The sequence below is a fragment of the Salmo trutta genome, chromosome 13 (assembly GCF_901001165.1).
Source record: "Salmo trutta chromosome 13, fSalTru1.1, whole genome shotgun sequence".
NCBI lineage: Eukaryota > Metazoa > Chordata > Actinopteri > Salmoniformes > Salmonidae > Salmo > Salmo trutta.
In genome coordinates this window covers 67,544,197-67,560,322 of record NC_042969.1, presented here as the reverse complement: position 1 = coordinate 67,560,322, position 16,126 = coordinate 67,544,197, and the positions used below count along the sequence as shown (strand labels likewise).

The following is a 16,126-nucleotide window of genomic DNA, read 5'->3' as shown; positions in this document are numbered from 1 at the left end:
CAATCTAAAATATATATTTGTTTAACACTATTTTGGTTACTACATGATTCCATGTGTTATTTCATAGTTTTGATGTCTTCACTATTATTCTACAATGTAGAAAATAGTAAAAAGAAAGATAAACCCTTGAATGAGTAGGTGTGTCCAAACCTTTGACTGGTACAGTATATATATATATATATATGGAGTGCTCCTATAAAAAACACTGGCAAATCACTTTTTTTGAACGCACTGTGCCTTTAATAACTTTTTTCCACAGTTAATAAGGTTTCATTACAAGCCTTAGTTCATAGTAATTAGTACTATAGATTATTAGTCTTGTGTAGAGATGTTATAGAGTAGAAAGTATAAAAACAACCAGGGCAAAACGAAACCATGCCCATAATGATAGGGGGCGGGGCGTTTCATGTGCGCCCAGGTGCAGGCTGGCAGGTGACCCGTTATAACTGTTCACTTCGATGGTAAGGAGGCGAGACTACTGTCTGCATTTCAACTCTGGAGAGGGGACGCAGCACATATGTAAGGGTTTCAGGAGTCACGGGTAAAGTCAAGGGAAAGAGAGCGTCGACTTCTCGACAAATGGTTTCTTATTTGACCGTGTACGGTGGAAGTGTACCAGCGCCAGTGCTCTGCAATGTTTGCTCGGCGGACGGGAAAACGGAAATAATTAAAAAACCATTACCTTTCTATACTGTCTAAGTTCTACTTCCCGTATTCACGTTGGCCAGAAGTGGAGCGGATGAGAGACCACTGAACAGGAGACGAACTTCAAAAAGACAACAGACGCCCACTCCCTCTGTAGACAAGTTTGCTGTTCGTCTTGCACTGGGCACGTGCGGTTCATGTTGGGCAATGGCGATGTCTGGGACAGTCCGAGCGCTCCTGTTATTCTTATGGATTTTTCAAGGTAAGATCATTCTGTGCCGCAACTGTTCTATTTACCGTTTTTGTTTTTTAGATTATGTCAACAAGTGATACCTTTTCTACTATTTCAATCATTATTGTCGTTCCAGCTCTATGCGTCATTTATTTACACATACAGACTGTTAGGTTACGGTCTTGTGGTATACGTTATTTTTCACATTTAGTGGTTCTGTGCAGCTTTCAGAAGATGCAGCATTGTAAAATTCCTCAGGCGATTTCACAAATTGTTGGCTGTACGGTAGGCTATCACCTGTTTTATAAATATGATGTAGCCAATGAATACCTGTGTGAAGTCCTCGCTCTCTAGTCTAGTGTTCTAGCATGACGAAAAGCAGATCTTGGCTCCAAATCTACAGTATTTGACTTCAATAGATATATGATATAGATTAGACGTGGGATCCATTGTCTGGCCCAAAAGCATGTGCATGGTGTTACAATAGTGTTGTAATGTAGTTTGTAGAAATTGCCTCCTGAGATTTGGCCCCTGAAATGAAAATGTATCTAGTACAGGGAATAATAAGATATATCTACATGTTTTTTAGGTGGCTATTATTTTTCAAAGTACAATTGATCCAGGTGTTAGTTTCTTCAATAGTGGAGGGGAGAAAGGTGTGGTGTGCTTATAGGTAGGCTGTCTCACTGGCTACTACACATGTCCTTTCACCTGTCAGCACAGTTCAAATTGCACTGTTATTCTGATGGTAGAGATGTCGTTTTTAATCAGTTAGATTCAGCCGCAGTCTGATTTTTGTTTTCTTGAGCGGATGGTTAGGGGACCGGAACATAATTACAAATAATTTGTAGAGTGCAAATTGACCACAATAACTTCAAACAGATAATATTTGATTAAAACTATCACTTCAAACCTTGCTAACATTTCTGTACGATCATGCATATCTCTGTGTGGGAATACTTTGGAAAATATTTCCCAAATAAAAATAGCCTGGTTTTGATTTGCTGGTGTTTTTACAGTTATGTTAAAAAAATATATATATATTTTTTTGTTTCTCAAACTTGGGGGGCCAAATTAAAATCACCAGCATGCCACCAGTTGGGGAACAAAATAAACATGTTTTATATTGTAATTTATTTTGTGTTGAGGAAACTCCCATACTAGATTGACTCCCAGCAGCAGCACAGTGAGATGAGCATTGTGGTTGTCGCTAAGCTGCCCAGCCCACGCTGCTGAAGTCAAAGGAGGTTGTAATCCTCTGATTTGCCCTGGCGTTTTAACAAGGCAAGGACAAGGTACAGATTCACCGGCCGGGCCGGGCGGCGGTCTTGGTTGATGAGATTAAAACGCGAGTGATGACGACAGACTGGCTAAGGGACTGGTTTCACGTCAGGCTGGGATTAAAATGGCAAACATGGAGTTGGAGTGTGTTCATCATGACACTATCCATTCAGCCTGGAGTAAACCCTGTGTTGTAGGATAGGCCACGGCCAACATGAACTCATCAACTCACAGCATTATTTTACTTCCGTCTGTCCTACTTCCATAGGATGTCCGGGGATTGACAGCGACCATTGGCTCCTCCAGTCAGAGAGGATTTATCATCTATGCCGTAGGACAGGACACCTGGGTGGAGTTTGATCAATTAGGTTAACAGTATATAAGGGTGGACAACTGAACTGCATGAGCCAGAAAAGGCATTTCCCTTTTGTTAGTATTAAATGCATCCCTCAAATTTAATTCTGGACCTCGAAGCCAGTTCCACTACTTTGTTCATTCGTTTTTCATTCTGCCCCTCTAATCATTGACTGATGTAGACCTTGGACACTAGGTGGGTGCAATTATCAGGTAAAACAGAAAACTAGCAGTATTCCAGACCTCTTAGGGTAAGATTTGAGTACTCCAAGTCAGACCTTGATTAGAGGGGAACAACGGGGGAAAAACAGTGGAACTGGTTTAGAGGTCCAGATATGAATTTAAGGGCTCTAGGCCAGGGATTTTAAAACCTCTCCTTGGGGGACCCCCCCAACCGTTCCATGTATTTTAACTATTCCACAGCAGCACACCTGATCCAACTAATCATCAAGTCCTTGATTAGGTGAGTTAGTTCAGGGCTACAACAAAATTGTGAGATGTTTGGTGGTCGCAGAGGAGAGGTTTGAAAACCACTGCTCTGGGCTATCAGTTATAACCGCTCAACTCGGCCCCCAAAACGTTCTGCAGATGTCAGACCCTGATAGTGCAGTTTGCTGCTAGATAAGGAAGGTGATTACACTGTGTTGCTAGTTTCTGGGTGTGTATGGGTATATCTCTGTGGGTGCTTAATGTGAACACATGATGGGGCCTATTGAATGCTCACCCAGCTGAAGTTGTTGCCTCTTAACATTTAAGTAAGCCTACTGTCAATGGAGAGCTTCTATTTACAAAACAAAATGTCAGTCAAGTTTTCATTCGCTTTTTGCATGTTTTTATCACTGTTGCTCAGATTAGGACAGAATATCTGTGGAATAGTATTTCATACCCAATCTATTTAGAGGGAGAAATAACGAATCCTGTTTCTTTGTATTATGTTGCTACTGTGTATTAGCCGTTAGTGTCTCCCGTCGCTGTATCTATACCTTGTGGAGAAGCAGGCATTAATGTGATCTGTAAGCTTCTTTTCTTCCTCGCTGGGGAGGAAAAGCAGTAAAAGTAGGCTGGGGGTCTATTGGATTGAGGAAGCCTCTTGTCAATAAACACACTGACAGGGTTGACAGCTAGTGCAAATGTCACACTTGAACTTAAACTGGCCAATTAGGCCTGACCGAAGAGATATGATAATAACAACATTGCTATGTGACAGTTTTCTTTGTTAGAGACAGCTGATTCCACAAACTTTATCTCTATGTAAATACACTGTTAATGATATGTTAGAGAACGACCTCAATGAACGATTCAGAACGTGAAGAATTATTTGTCTTGGTAAAATGTATTTTATAACATAAGGAAGTGAAATTTCATCACCAACGTGCATTTTCACCCACTCTTGGCAGACCCAACTCTTTCTGTCAAATCATAACAGGAGAGAAATTCACATATTTCAGTATATGTTGGGTCCATGTGAGAAATTAATCACTAAGTAGTGCTTTATGGTAGGCAAAAATCTTTGGTATTAAAGTTGATCGAACAGAAGTACTGTCCCCACCCCCAGAGGTGTTTTACTTGTGTTCAGCGTTGTCTAAATGTGAAGTTAACAAAATCACGTTCTATAGTAAGTGGGGGCGGATGGCACGGAGGGAGCCAGTGCCTCGGCGTCAGCTCCTCTCTCAGCAGAGATCATTAGCAAGGCTAGTGCCAAGCTAGCTGGGGCAATTTATTATTGTTATTATATATACCCCCCACGATGCAGCCAGGACGTGTAGCACCTACAGTCAATATTTCACCTCATTAACTCCTACTACTGACAGTGAATGGGCAAACATGTTACACTGAGTTTTAATATTTGAATATGTATTGTAATATAGACTCCTGTGTTTCTTTCCATTCTTTTTGTTGTTTGAGCTCCCTTCAGAATAGCATACAGTAACCTTTTATACACTGTCAATTTGCTGATGTGTCTTACCTGAATTAGCAGCCAACAAGACAAAAGTAGCCTATAATGGTCGTTTAAAGGGTTGAAAATAGGCCTGTCTTTGTGGCACGATAATACTCAGTCGAACATACAGTACAGTGATTTATGTTTGTATTTTACTATGGTACAGTGTGACTCTGTGGGGAAGGAAACAGAGCGGTTCTGATGAGGAAGCTGAGTGTGGCAGTGAAGCGAGCTGAGGCACACAGACTGCAGTAAAAGGGGCGGTGTGGGTGCTGCCACAGCTGCAGCTTGACAGGAGCCCTTCACCACCAACACATCTCAATCTAGATCCTGTCCTCATGTGACTAATGATGCAGGGATGGGAAGGTGGAGGAGGGCAGGCATCAGGTGGCGGGGGAGGTCAGGGAAGGGTGGGGGGAACGGAACTCTTTGGTTTGGTGAGAGGAGTTGGAACACAGGCCAGTGAGGCCACGCCACTATCACCCAACTCTGCCAATTACTGACTGAGACAGTGGAGGCTCCTCAAGGGAGGACCTTCCTCAGTGAATTTCGTAAAAATTTAAAACATTTAAAGTTATCCTTTTTAGATAAAACTATATATTCACATGTCGTCATATAATTAATTCAAACACACTGTTTTGTAATGAAGGTCTACAGTAGCCTCAGCAGCACTCTGTAGGGTAGCACCATGGTGTAGCCGGAGGACAGCTAGTTTCCGTGCTCTGTGTACATTGACTTAAATACAAAACCTATGAGGCTCAAGGTTCTCACCCCCTTCCATAGACTTACACAGTAATTATGACAACTTCCGGAGGACGTCCTCAAACATATCAGAGCTCTTGCAGCATTGACTGGCATGTTGTCCACCCAATCAAAGGATCAGATAATTAATCTAGCACTGAAACTGTAAGCTTCAGCTAGCACTGCAGTGCAAAAAATGTGGTGAGTAGTTGACTCAAAGAGGGAGACAATAGTTTAACATTTAACAAATTAATTTATTCAAAAATGAAGGAGAAGCAAGAGTGGTGGAGAGATTTAATAATTTTAGCCTACTATTTAGCCCTGGCTCAGAGGGATGCTGTGTTAGCTAGCTGGCTATATCCAACAGAACACTGGTACTCTTCCAAGTCAAGGTAAGCTTTTGGTTTTACAAATGTATTGCCACCGGGGCCTGCTGGTGTAACTGCCTGCTAAACTGTGTACTGACTATACACTGTAACATTACTGCATCATTGTAGCGGCTTTACTAACGCATTAGTTCTATTAGCTATGTTGACTGTGACGTTACTTTAGCTAATATGGTGACCACAATGTAGGCTGTGTGTAGCGGTTCTGATATGGTTTGGCTTGGAAAGGTTTTTTCACCTGGTCACATACAGCTGAGATAATGTGCATTGAAGTTCACAAACAAAGGGAAAAGGTGAGAGGAGGAGAGCGCATAGATGCGAGAAGGGATACAATGTGGCTGCTATGAGAGTGAGCTGTGTTTGTGTGTTCAGGGGTCATTCCGCCGATTCTGTTAAAATGTTTCTTAAGCAGAAGCAAACGGAACGAAAAGGGGATAAACATACCTGAATTTGTCTAATAGAAACTCTTGTTTGCAAATGTTGGACTAATGATTACACCCTAGATCAGCTAGATGCCGGCAAGGGTGTGCAAGGCGTTATTGAATGCGTCACTGTCTGTAACATCAAATTTCTATCTCGACCTGTGTGCATCTACTTCGTAAACTTTAATTCATAGGCTAGGTTGTAGCAACCTCCATAATGGGTATAGGGACAATTGGAAAATCATTTACAGTAGTAGCCTAAACCTATCGATGTTACATTGAACTGGGTGAATAAAATAGTCTTCCAATAATCTGCAATAGATATAAGGCCATGCTCATAAAAAAAAAGTCCTCCTTGCTTTGGCCTCAATAGTTTCAGTTCACTTATTCACCTTTTTTAGTATTGACTTTTATGTTTGGCTCAATTTCACTTTTCATACAATGCATGTCAGTTGGAGTACTTGATGTCCAGGGGTTAACGGTATCACGGTGTCAAATCATAAATGGCAGATCTCTGAGCAAGCGACGTGCCATTTGCTCCCTGGCTTTGGGTGGTGATTTAGGCCAGGTGCATCCTGGGAAAATAGCATGCACTAATGGGTAGAATCTCCTTTCACTCAAACTGACAGCAGTGTGTGGGCTTCAGAGATCGAAACAATCAATGGAAGATCACAAACCAACACATTTTTATGAATCATCCCTGTTAGTGTATCCTACCATACATGCCATGAATCAGAACAAATCCACATTCTGCACATAGTGTTGCATTTTCTTTTGCAGTTCATTGTAATCAGGTTGAGCCTAGTGGGAGGCTGTGGTGGTCTAGTCTCAGCTGTAGAACTGTTATTCCACCTCTTATGTACTAAAAGCATCTTTCATTGACATTTTAAAATGGCTTGCCATTGATTTCCGAGGCAGGGTATAAAGGTGTGGAAAGTGGTCTGTCCGTAAAGCCTGCCTTTATTCTGTCGGCTTTGTTGTGCAAGTAGGAGACGGGTTACCGGGTCGAAGTGAGCGAGTGGAAGATTAGTTTGTGTGTAATTGTAGAGATGTGATCCGGGGGTGTAATGGCAGAGGATGGGTCTGTGGTAGAGAGCTGTTGGAGATTGGTTTGCTCTGTAATGATGGATGATGGGCTTGCAGAGTAAAGCTAGATGGCTTTGTCAGGGGAAAAGGGCAGAAGATGGCTGTGTTGGAACGGAGGAGGGAGATTGATGGTTTTGGCTGTGGGGAGATGAGAGATTAGTATTCATTGAGGAGTGAGATCGAGGCATGCTGTATCCTCTGCTGGCTGCAGGCCTCGGGCCAGGTGGATTGAGTAAATCAGGAGGGGTGTGACCTGGTCTTAGAAGGTGCTGTCAGGCTTTAGACCTTACAAGCCAGGTTTTGTGAGGCTAAGGACCTTCTAAGGAGGCTACTGCAGGGGATTGATCAGCACAGGGTATGGCTGTTGTCCAACACTGATTACAGTCAGCTAAGTATGCTTTTCTCTCATGAGTGAGACTTTGTGGCAAACCGTTATTCTGGGGTCAAAATTGATAATTTTGGTCATAAAGTCAGTCTCGGCTTAAACTGAGTTTGGAACATCCGTGCGTCACAACGGGTAACTGAAGGTTGGGTTTTGATTTAACGATGTCCATTTGCCAACTAACATGGGGTGAACAGCTACAATGATTGCACTCTGTCCAGTAGCATAGACAGTGAGACAGACCTGCCCAGCAGCTCTGAATTTGTTTACATAAGACATGTCTTGAGAAATACTGCACCAAACACCTTACTTAATGTAAAATTGTACAACGAAAACATCCTCTGCAAAAACATCAACTCAAGAAATCTGTAATTTTATTTTAGATTCAATCTGGGGATTTTGAGAAATGGAAATAGGCTTCTATAGTGCCTCGTGGGGGGGAAACATAATTAACCAAACGCACAATCGGTCAGGAAATACAGCTCCGACTGAAATCTTGTTTTTCTAATGATCAACAGAAAAACACATGCCAATCGTTGTGTGCGGTTTTAAGTGGGATGCAGCTTTCTTCCACAATAGGCTTTTCATTAGTCAGCTGCAGTTTCAATTTACCTCTTAATAAAGACCCCTTACTTCCTAGTTGGACTGACTCCCTCCCTAACAATATTCTCTAAGTCAATAAGGAATTACAGAATATGAACATGTTAGATCTCAGGTCAGGGAATTGGATACAACTTGCTCTTCAATTATCCTGTCTCCAGCGGTACGTAATCATGGAAATCAGACCAATAGATTTAAGTGCCATTCCAGGCAACCTGCTTTGGCAATTACCGTTGGCTATTGGAATTACCAGGTTTTAAGTCCCCCTGAGTCAAGACATTTGACATTGCAAAGAGCCTTGGAAGTCCTGGTAGATTATATTACCTTTATGGATGTGCAACACAACCTTATTGGCTGAATGGAGAATGTCTAATCAAACCAAATACATTTATTTGCCCTGCGCTGTCATTGGCTCCTAGTAACGTTTCATCAGAGTTTATTTTATTTTATTTATTTATGATAACAGGAGAAATTAGGTTACATATCGGGGGAAAATATACAGAATGATTTTTATTAGATGTTCTTGGGAGTGGAACTTTTTTGAGCTTTTCTCATTTCTATTTCAAGCCCTGAGGTCGCCTGGTTGGCTCTCTAAATGCGCGCAGGGCTGCTTCTCAGAAACCTGCTTCGACCTGATAAGCCCAGTAACCATTGGCATTTTCAGGCTTGCTCAGGCTCCCTTAAAGTATTTTCTGGTTCAGGTGCTAAGACTAAGTCCTAGTATGCACTCCATTCATGTGGTTTGGCATCTACCATACCTCAGGTCCCTAAAATATGGAATTCCTTCTGAAAATATAGGGATATATTTGATCGTTTGATAGTTTCAAATCTGAAACTGACGCCATTTTTCTGTTCAGTTATCTCAAATCATTCTGTTATTTAACAGGCTGCAATACTTCTAAATGGCTTTACTTCTAAAATAATTATCTGTGGGTATTCTGCTCTCTGATGCTATTTCTAATGCAGCACTACTATTAGTCCATGTTTTCAATACAGCATGAGGCATCATGTACTCAGAGTAGCAGACGTTGCCTTTGTCAGACATGGATCACCAAATGTACATTTGGGTGTTTGATGATTCAGATGCATACAGAGTCTTATGTGTAAAATGGACAATTTAAGGGTTGTGGGGAATTGATTTACTGGGAATTGATTTACTGTCTGTGGCCAATCAGGCCTGACACTGAGATCTTTAGGTTCTGTATCATAGTCAGTGGCATCTTCAGACAGGCAGGTTTAGGCCACATGCTGTAAAACCAGTGCCACGTTCAGTTGCCAAACATTGCAGATAGAAATGCCGTGAACAAAGCCGACATGATGCCTTGTTCTGCATGTCGGAAAGAGATGTTTGTTCTACATAACATATTTCCATCTGAACGTTCCAAAACCGTGTCCTGCTGAACATGCCCCAGGTCTAGAGGCTCTTGATCTGCATAAACATGAGTCTACCTCTGTGACTGGTGTTTGAAGCCCCCCTGTATTCTTTCAAGGGTGCAGTCACACAAACAATTGCACTCACTGAGCATGTCAGTATTTATTGGAGTTTTCATCCACCGTATAAATGGAGCAATTGTCTGAAAGCAGATACAGATTGTGGCTAGGCATTCATAGAATTTCTCATACTTTAGTGGAGATCACTACCATATTCATCAGTGCAGCCATGTGCAGTGCTATACTGGGATGTCTGGACCTATTGGAAATGACTGAATTGGTCTCAAGCCACAGACAGTTGGTCAGAATTCTCTGCAGCACTTTACCAGCAATAGATACAATTTTCAGAATCCAAGGTTGTCACTTTCTGTCTCAACTTTCAACCAGTTTCTTCTCACTCTTCGAAAAGTCACATTAGAATTTAAAAGGTTAATGAAATTCTTTATTTACGTTCTAATTTCACACCTGGAGTACCTATCCACAGCAGGAAGTCTTCAAGTAACTTCCATCTCAAACCTTCCATATCCGAGGCAGTCCGCAATCCTAGATAACCATTCCCTTGCTGCAATCCACTGACGCTATTCCAGTTGTCTTTTTGGTCTTGTCTCCTTTGCTCGTTCTGTTCTGTGTACACCTTCCTACACATACACCAAACCTCTCCTCCTCCTGCCACTCAAAACAACAAAGATGAAAGTTTTAACTCTGTTTGCATTTGAGGTTTTGTCCAATATAATCAGTCATTTGGACACCGAAAGACATTGAGACAATATTTCTCTGTAATAGAGAACTTAAAGGAGAGCATTGTCATATATTTTTGCATTGTAATTTCACAATCTCCATATCAGCAGTAATAGTGGAATGTTCACACCCCAAAAATATTTTGGGCCCGTATAAAAATCACATTCTGAAAATGCAGCCTTTCTATTTGACGATTTTATTGGTCCATCTTCTGATGTCAAATGGGAAAGCTGCACCTTCCCTCTCTTCCATCAGCGTCACTGAGGCGTGGACACCTCCTTGAGCAGAAATAGCGACATGAAGATTGGCAAATTTTACTGACTCTGATCTTTTTGACTCGTTCAGTTAGTCAGTAATGCCCAGAGCACGCAGGACCCCCTACCGGAGAATGATCAACTGAAAACTCGAAAGAGTCATGATTCAACAAGCTTCGTTCACCGTACACTGACAAAAAAGATATTATTATTATTATTATTATTATTAACTGATTCCAGACTTTTTTGGTTGGCCCAAACTTAGCTCCAACTTGACTGAATTTGTGCCTATGTTTTCTCAACTTAAAATGTGTTTGCTCAACTTGACTCATATGGTCGTTCAACTAGAAAAGGGAAGCTAGTTACAGTGCTTCTACACTTTAAAAAAATTCAAGTTACATATTGACACGTTGCCAGATTATTACATTTTATGTTCATTTCCTACAGTAATTAACGTGCTCACCTGGGATTTGAACTCACAGGCTCTTGCATCATGGCATTCAGATCTTCCTGCTTCACCAGTGTCTGTCAATTATCAGTTAATCTATTCTTTGATTTACTTATTTCAGCAATTGTAGGTTTTTCTGTATTGTCTGATTTTGGTGGGGCATATTACTGTTTTAATGTTACTCCATAATCGCTATGATAAATACAATAGTTTTCTTGAGTTATTTTAAAAGATCTGAGATTACTTTTGAAGTGCGAAGTAGCAATACAGGTGAAATCAGTTATTAACACAGACATGGTGGCGTAGCAGGAAGATTGGAATGCCGTGAACTAAACGGTTGTGAGTTCAAATTCCACATGTTGAGTGTTAATTACTGTATAAATGAACATGCAGAATGTAATCATGTGTCAAACATGAGTTAAAAGCACTATGCAACCTGGCAGTGTGGCGGCAGGACAACAAATCAATTCAAAGTTTATTTGTCATGTACAGGTGACATGCTTACTTACAGGCCCTAACCAACAGTGTAATTTTTAATAAAAAATAAGTATTAGTTGAACAATAGATAAGTGAAGAAAAAACCCCCAGAAATGACAGCGAGGTTTTATATTTATATGCACCGGTTAGTCGGACTAATTGAGGTAGCATGTACATGTAGGTATGGTTCAAGTGACTGCATATATGATAGAGTAGCAGCGTAAAAGAGGGGTTGGGGGGGACAATGCAAATAGTCCGGGTAGCTATTTGATTACCTGTTCAGGAGTCTTATGGCTTGGGGGTAAAAGCTGTTGAGAAGCCTTTTGGTCTTAGACTTGGTGCTCCGGTACTACTTGCCATGCAGTAGTAGAGAGAACAGTCTATGACTGGGGTGGCTGGGGTCTGACAATTTTTAGGGCCTTCCTCTGACACCGCCTGGTATAGAGGTCCTGGATGGCAGGCAGTTTAGCCCCAGTGATGTACTGGGCCGTACGCACTACCCTCTGTAGTGCCTTGCGGTCGGAGGCCGAGCAGTTGCCGTACCAGGCAGTGATGCAACCAGTCAGGATGCTCTCGATGTTGCAGCTGTGGAACCTTTTGAGGACCCATGCCAAATCTTTTTAGTTCCCTTAGGGGGAATAGGCATTGTCGTGCCCTCTTCATGACAATCTCCTTAGTCTTGGTTTCGTTGAGGGATAGGTTGTTATTTACCAAATTGATGGCAAGTGAAAGCTTTGTACGTGTCTGTGTGTGGAGTACAGGTGATCTAGAATTTTTTTTAAAAATTCCCTCCGATTTTGCATTTAACATGTTGATAGCGATTAGGTCAAACTGATTAAGTTTCTCTGCATTAAAGTCGCCGGCCACTAGGAGCGCCGTCTCTGGGTGAGTGGTTTCCTGTTTGCTTATTTCCTTATACACTGACTGAGTGCGGTCTTAGTGCCAGCATCCGTCTGTGCTGGTAAATAAACAGCCACAAAGTATAGATGAAACTGTAGACCAAACGATTTGCCAAGAGTTATAAAATACTCTACTTCAGGTGAGCAAATTCTAGAGACTTCCTTAGAGTTCGTGCACCAGCTGTTCGCAAATATGCACAGACCCCCCCCCCGCTCGTCTTACCGGAGTGTGCTGTTGCATCTAGCCGGTGCAGCGTATATCCTGCTAGCTGAATATCCATGTCTTTATTCAGCCACGATTCCGTGAAACATAGGATATTACAGTTTTTGATGTCCCGTTGGTAGGATATTCGTGATTGTACCTTGTCTAATTTATTGTCCAATGATTGTACGTTGGCGAGTAATATTGACGGTAACTACAGCTTTCCCACTCGCCTTCTGCGTATCCTTACGAGGCACCCCACTCCGTCCTATGTACCCGAGTCTTTCTCTTGCCAATAACGGGGATGTTGGCCTTGTCAGGTGTTAACAGTATGTCCTGCTTGTTGAAGAAAACAAATCTGTCTAATCCGAGGTGAGTGATCGCTGTCCTGATACGGTGGCAGAAACATTTTGTACAAAATAAGTTACAAATAATGCAAAAAACCCCACATAATAGCACAATTGGTTAGGCACCCGTAAAACTGCTGCCATTTCTTCCGGTGCCATTTTAAAGTTTGGCGCGATTTTAAAACAACCTCATTGATGGGGCTCTAGTGGAGCAGGTCGAGAGCTTCAAGTTCCTCTGCGTTAACATGGTCCACACACACAGTTGTAAAGAGGGCACATCAGCACCTCTTCCCCCTCAGGAGGCTGAAAATATTTGGCATGGGCCCTCAGTTCTACAGCATCAACTGCAAGGCACCGGACCGCACTGGGGCAGTGCTCCCTGCCATCCAGGACCTCTATACCAGGCAGTGTCAGAGGAAGGCCCAAAAAATTGTCAGACTACAGCCACCCTAATCCTAGACTGTTCTCTCTGCTACCACACGGTCGGTGGTACCAGTGCGCCAAATCTGGAACCAACAGAACCCTGAACAGCTTCTACCCCCCCCCCCCCCCCCCCCCCCCCCCCAAGATTGGTAAATGGCTACTCTCGGACTACCTGCATTCACCATTTTTTGCACTGAATATGCACACACACTGGTGTCCAAAAGTATGTGGACACCTGATCATCAAACATCTCATTCCAAAATCATGGGCATTAATAGGGAGTTTATCCCCCCTACCCCTGCTGCTATAAAAGCCTCCACTCTTCTTGGAAGGCTTTCCACTACATGTTGGAACATTGCTGAGGGGACTTGCTTCCATTCAGCCACAAGCATTAGTGAGGAAAGGTGACAGGTTTCCTCCAGATGTGATGCTTGGCATTCAGGTCAAAGAGTTCAATCATGGTTTCATCAGACCAGAGAATCTTGTTTTTCATGGTCTGAGAGCCCTTTCGGTGCCTTTTGGCAAACTCCAAGTGAGCTGTCATGTGCCTTTTTACTGAGGAGCGGCTTCCGTCTGGCCACTCTACCATAAAGACCTGATTTGGTGGAGTGCTGCAGAGATGGGAGAACCTTCCAGAAGGACAACCATCTCCACAGAGGATCTCTAAGCGAGGTCGACCGATTAATCGGAATGGCCGATTTTAATTAGGGCCAATTTCATAACAATCGGTATCTGGCCAATTTATGTTTTTAAATTTTTTTTTTTTACACCTTATATTTAACTAGGCAAGTCAGTTAAGAACACATTCTTATTTTCAATGACGGCCTAGGAACGGTGGGTTAACTGCCTTGTTCAGGGGCAGAACAACAGATTTTTACCTTGTCAGTTTGGGGATTCGTTTTTGCAACCTTCTGGTTACTAGTCCGACGCTCTAACCACCTGCCTTACTTTGCACTCCACGAGGAGCCTGCGTGGCAGGCTGACTACCTGTTACGCGAGGGCAGCAAGAAGCCAAGGTAAGTTGCTAGCTAGCATTAAACTTATAAAAATCAATCAAGCTTCTCATAATCACTAGTTAACTACACATGGTTGATGATATTACTAGTTTATCTAGCGTGTCCTGCGTTGCATATAATCGATGCGGTGCCTGTTAATTTCTCATCGAATCACAGCCTACTTCGCCAAACGGGTGACGATTTGGCACTGTCGTTGCACCAAACCTAAACATCAATACACAAGTATATATTTTTAAACCTGCATATTTAGTTAATATTGCCAGCTAACATGAATTTCTTATAATTAGGGAAATTGTGTCACTTCTCTTGCGTTCCGTGCAAGCGGTCAGGGTATATGCAGCAGTTTGGGCCGCCTGGTTCGTTGCGAACTGTGTGAAGTCCATTTATTCCAAACAAAGACCGTAATTTGCCAGAATTGTACATAATTATGACATAACATTGAAGGTTGTACAATGTAACGGCAATATTTAGACTTAGGGATGCCACCCGTTTAGATAAAATACGGAATGGTTCCGTATTTCACTGAAAGAATATACGTTTTGTTTTCGAAATGATAGTTTCTGGATTCGACCATATTAATGACCAAAGGCTCGTATTTCTGTGTTATGTTATAATAAAGTCTATGATTTGATAGAGCAGTCTGACTGAGCGGTGGTAGGCAGCAGCAGGCTCGTAAGCATTCATTCAAACAGCACTTTTGTGCGTTTGCCAGCAGCTCTTCGCAATGCTTCTATTTGAGACTTGGAGTAGTTGTTCCTCTTGCTCTGCAAGGGCCACGGCTTTTGTGGAGCGATGGGTAACGATGCTTCGAGGGTGGCTGTTGTCGATGTGTTCCTGGTTCGAGCCCAGGTAGGGGCAAGGAGAGGGATGGAAGCTATACTGTTAGTGTCAATACTAAAATGCCTATAAGAACATCCAATAGTCAAAGGTATATGAAATACAAATGGTATAGAGAGAAATAGTCCTATAATAACCTAAAACTTCTTACCTGGGAATATTGAAGACTCGTGTTAAAAGGAACCACCAGCTTTCATATGTTCTGAGCAAGGAACTTAAACGTTAGCTTTTTTTACATGGCACATATTGCACTTTTACTTTCTTCTCCAACACTTTTTGTTTTTGCATTATTTAAACTAAATTGGACGCATTTCCATTATTTATTTGAGGCTAAATTGATTTGATGTATTATACACTGCTCAAAAAAATAAAGGGAACACTTAAACAACACAATGTAACTCCAAGTCAATCACACTTCTGTGAAATCAAACTGTCCACTTAGGAAGCAACACTGATTGACAATACATTTCACATGCTGTTGTGCAAATGGAATAGACAACAGGTGGAAATTATAGGCAATTAGCAATAAAGGAGTGGTTCTGCAGGTGGGGACCACAGACCACTTCTCAGTTCCTATGCTTCCTGGCTGATGTTTTGATCACTTTTGAATGCTGGCGGTGCTTTCACTCTAGTGGTAGCATGAGACGGAGTCTACAACCCACACAAGTGGCTCAGGTAGTGCAGCTCATCCAGGATGGCACATCAATGCCAGCTGTGGCAAGAAGGTTTGCTGTGTCTGTCAGCGTAGTGTCCAGAGCATGGAGGCGCTACCAGGAGACAGGCCAGTACATCAGGAGACGTGGAGGAGGCCATAGGAGGGCAACAACCCAGCAGCAGGACCGCTGCCTCCGCCTTTGTGCAAGGAGGAGCAGGAGAAGCACTGCCAGAGCCCTGCAAAATGACCTCCAGCAGGCCACAAATGTGCATGCGTCTGCTCAAACGGTCAGAAACAGACTCCATGAGGGTGGTATGAGGGCCCGACGTCC

The 16,126-nt window shown here is 42.4% G+C and overlaps 1 protein-coding gene across 2 annotated transcripts in view; it reads left to right on the top strand.

Moving 5' to 3' along the window:
- The first annotated feature begins 405 nt into the window (after positions 1-405).
- LOC115206385 (endothelial cell-selective adhesion molecule) overlaps positions 406-16,126 on the top strand; it is an 88,216-nt gene continuing 72,495 nt past the window's right edge. The window contains exon 1 of one of the 2 annotated variants that reach the window (XM_029773270.1): positions 406-907. In XM_029773270.1, the coding sequence (XP_029629130.1) occupies positions 853-907 (55 nt within the window). In that variant the 5' untranslated portion in view covers positions 406-852. The remainder of the gene's footprint in view (positions 908-16,126) is intronic. The other variant, XM_029773269.1, reaches the window with a different exon arrangement.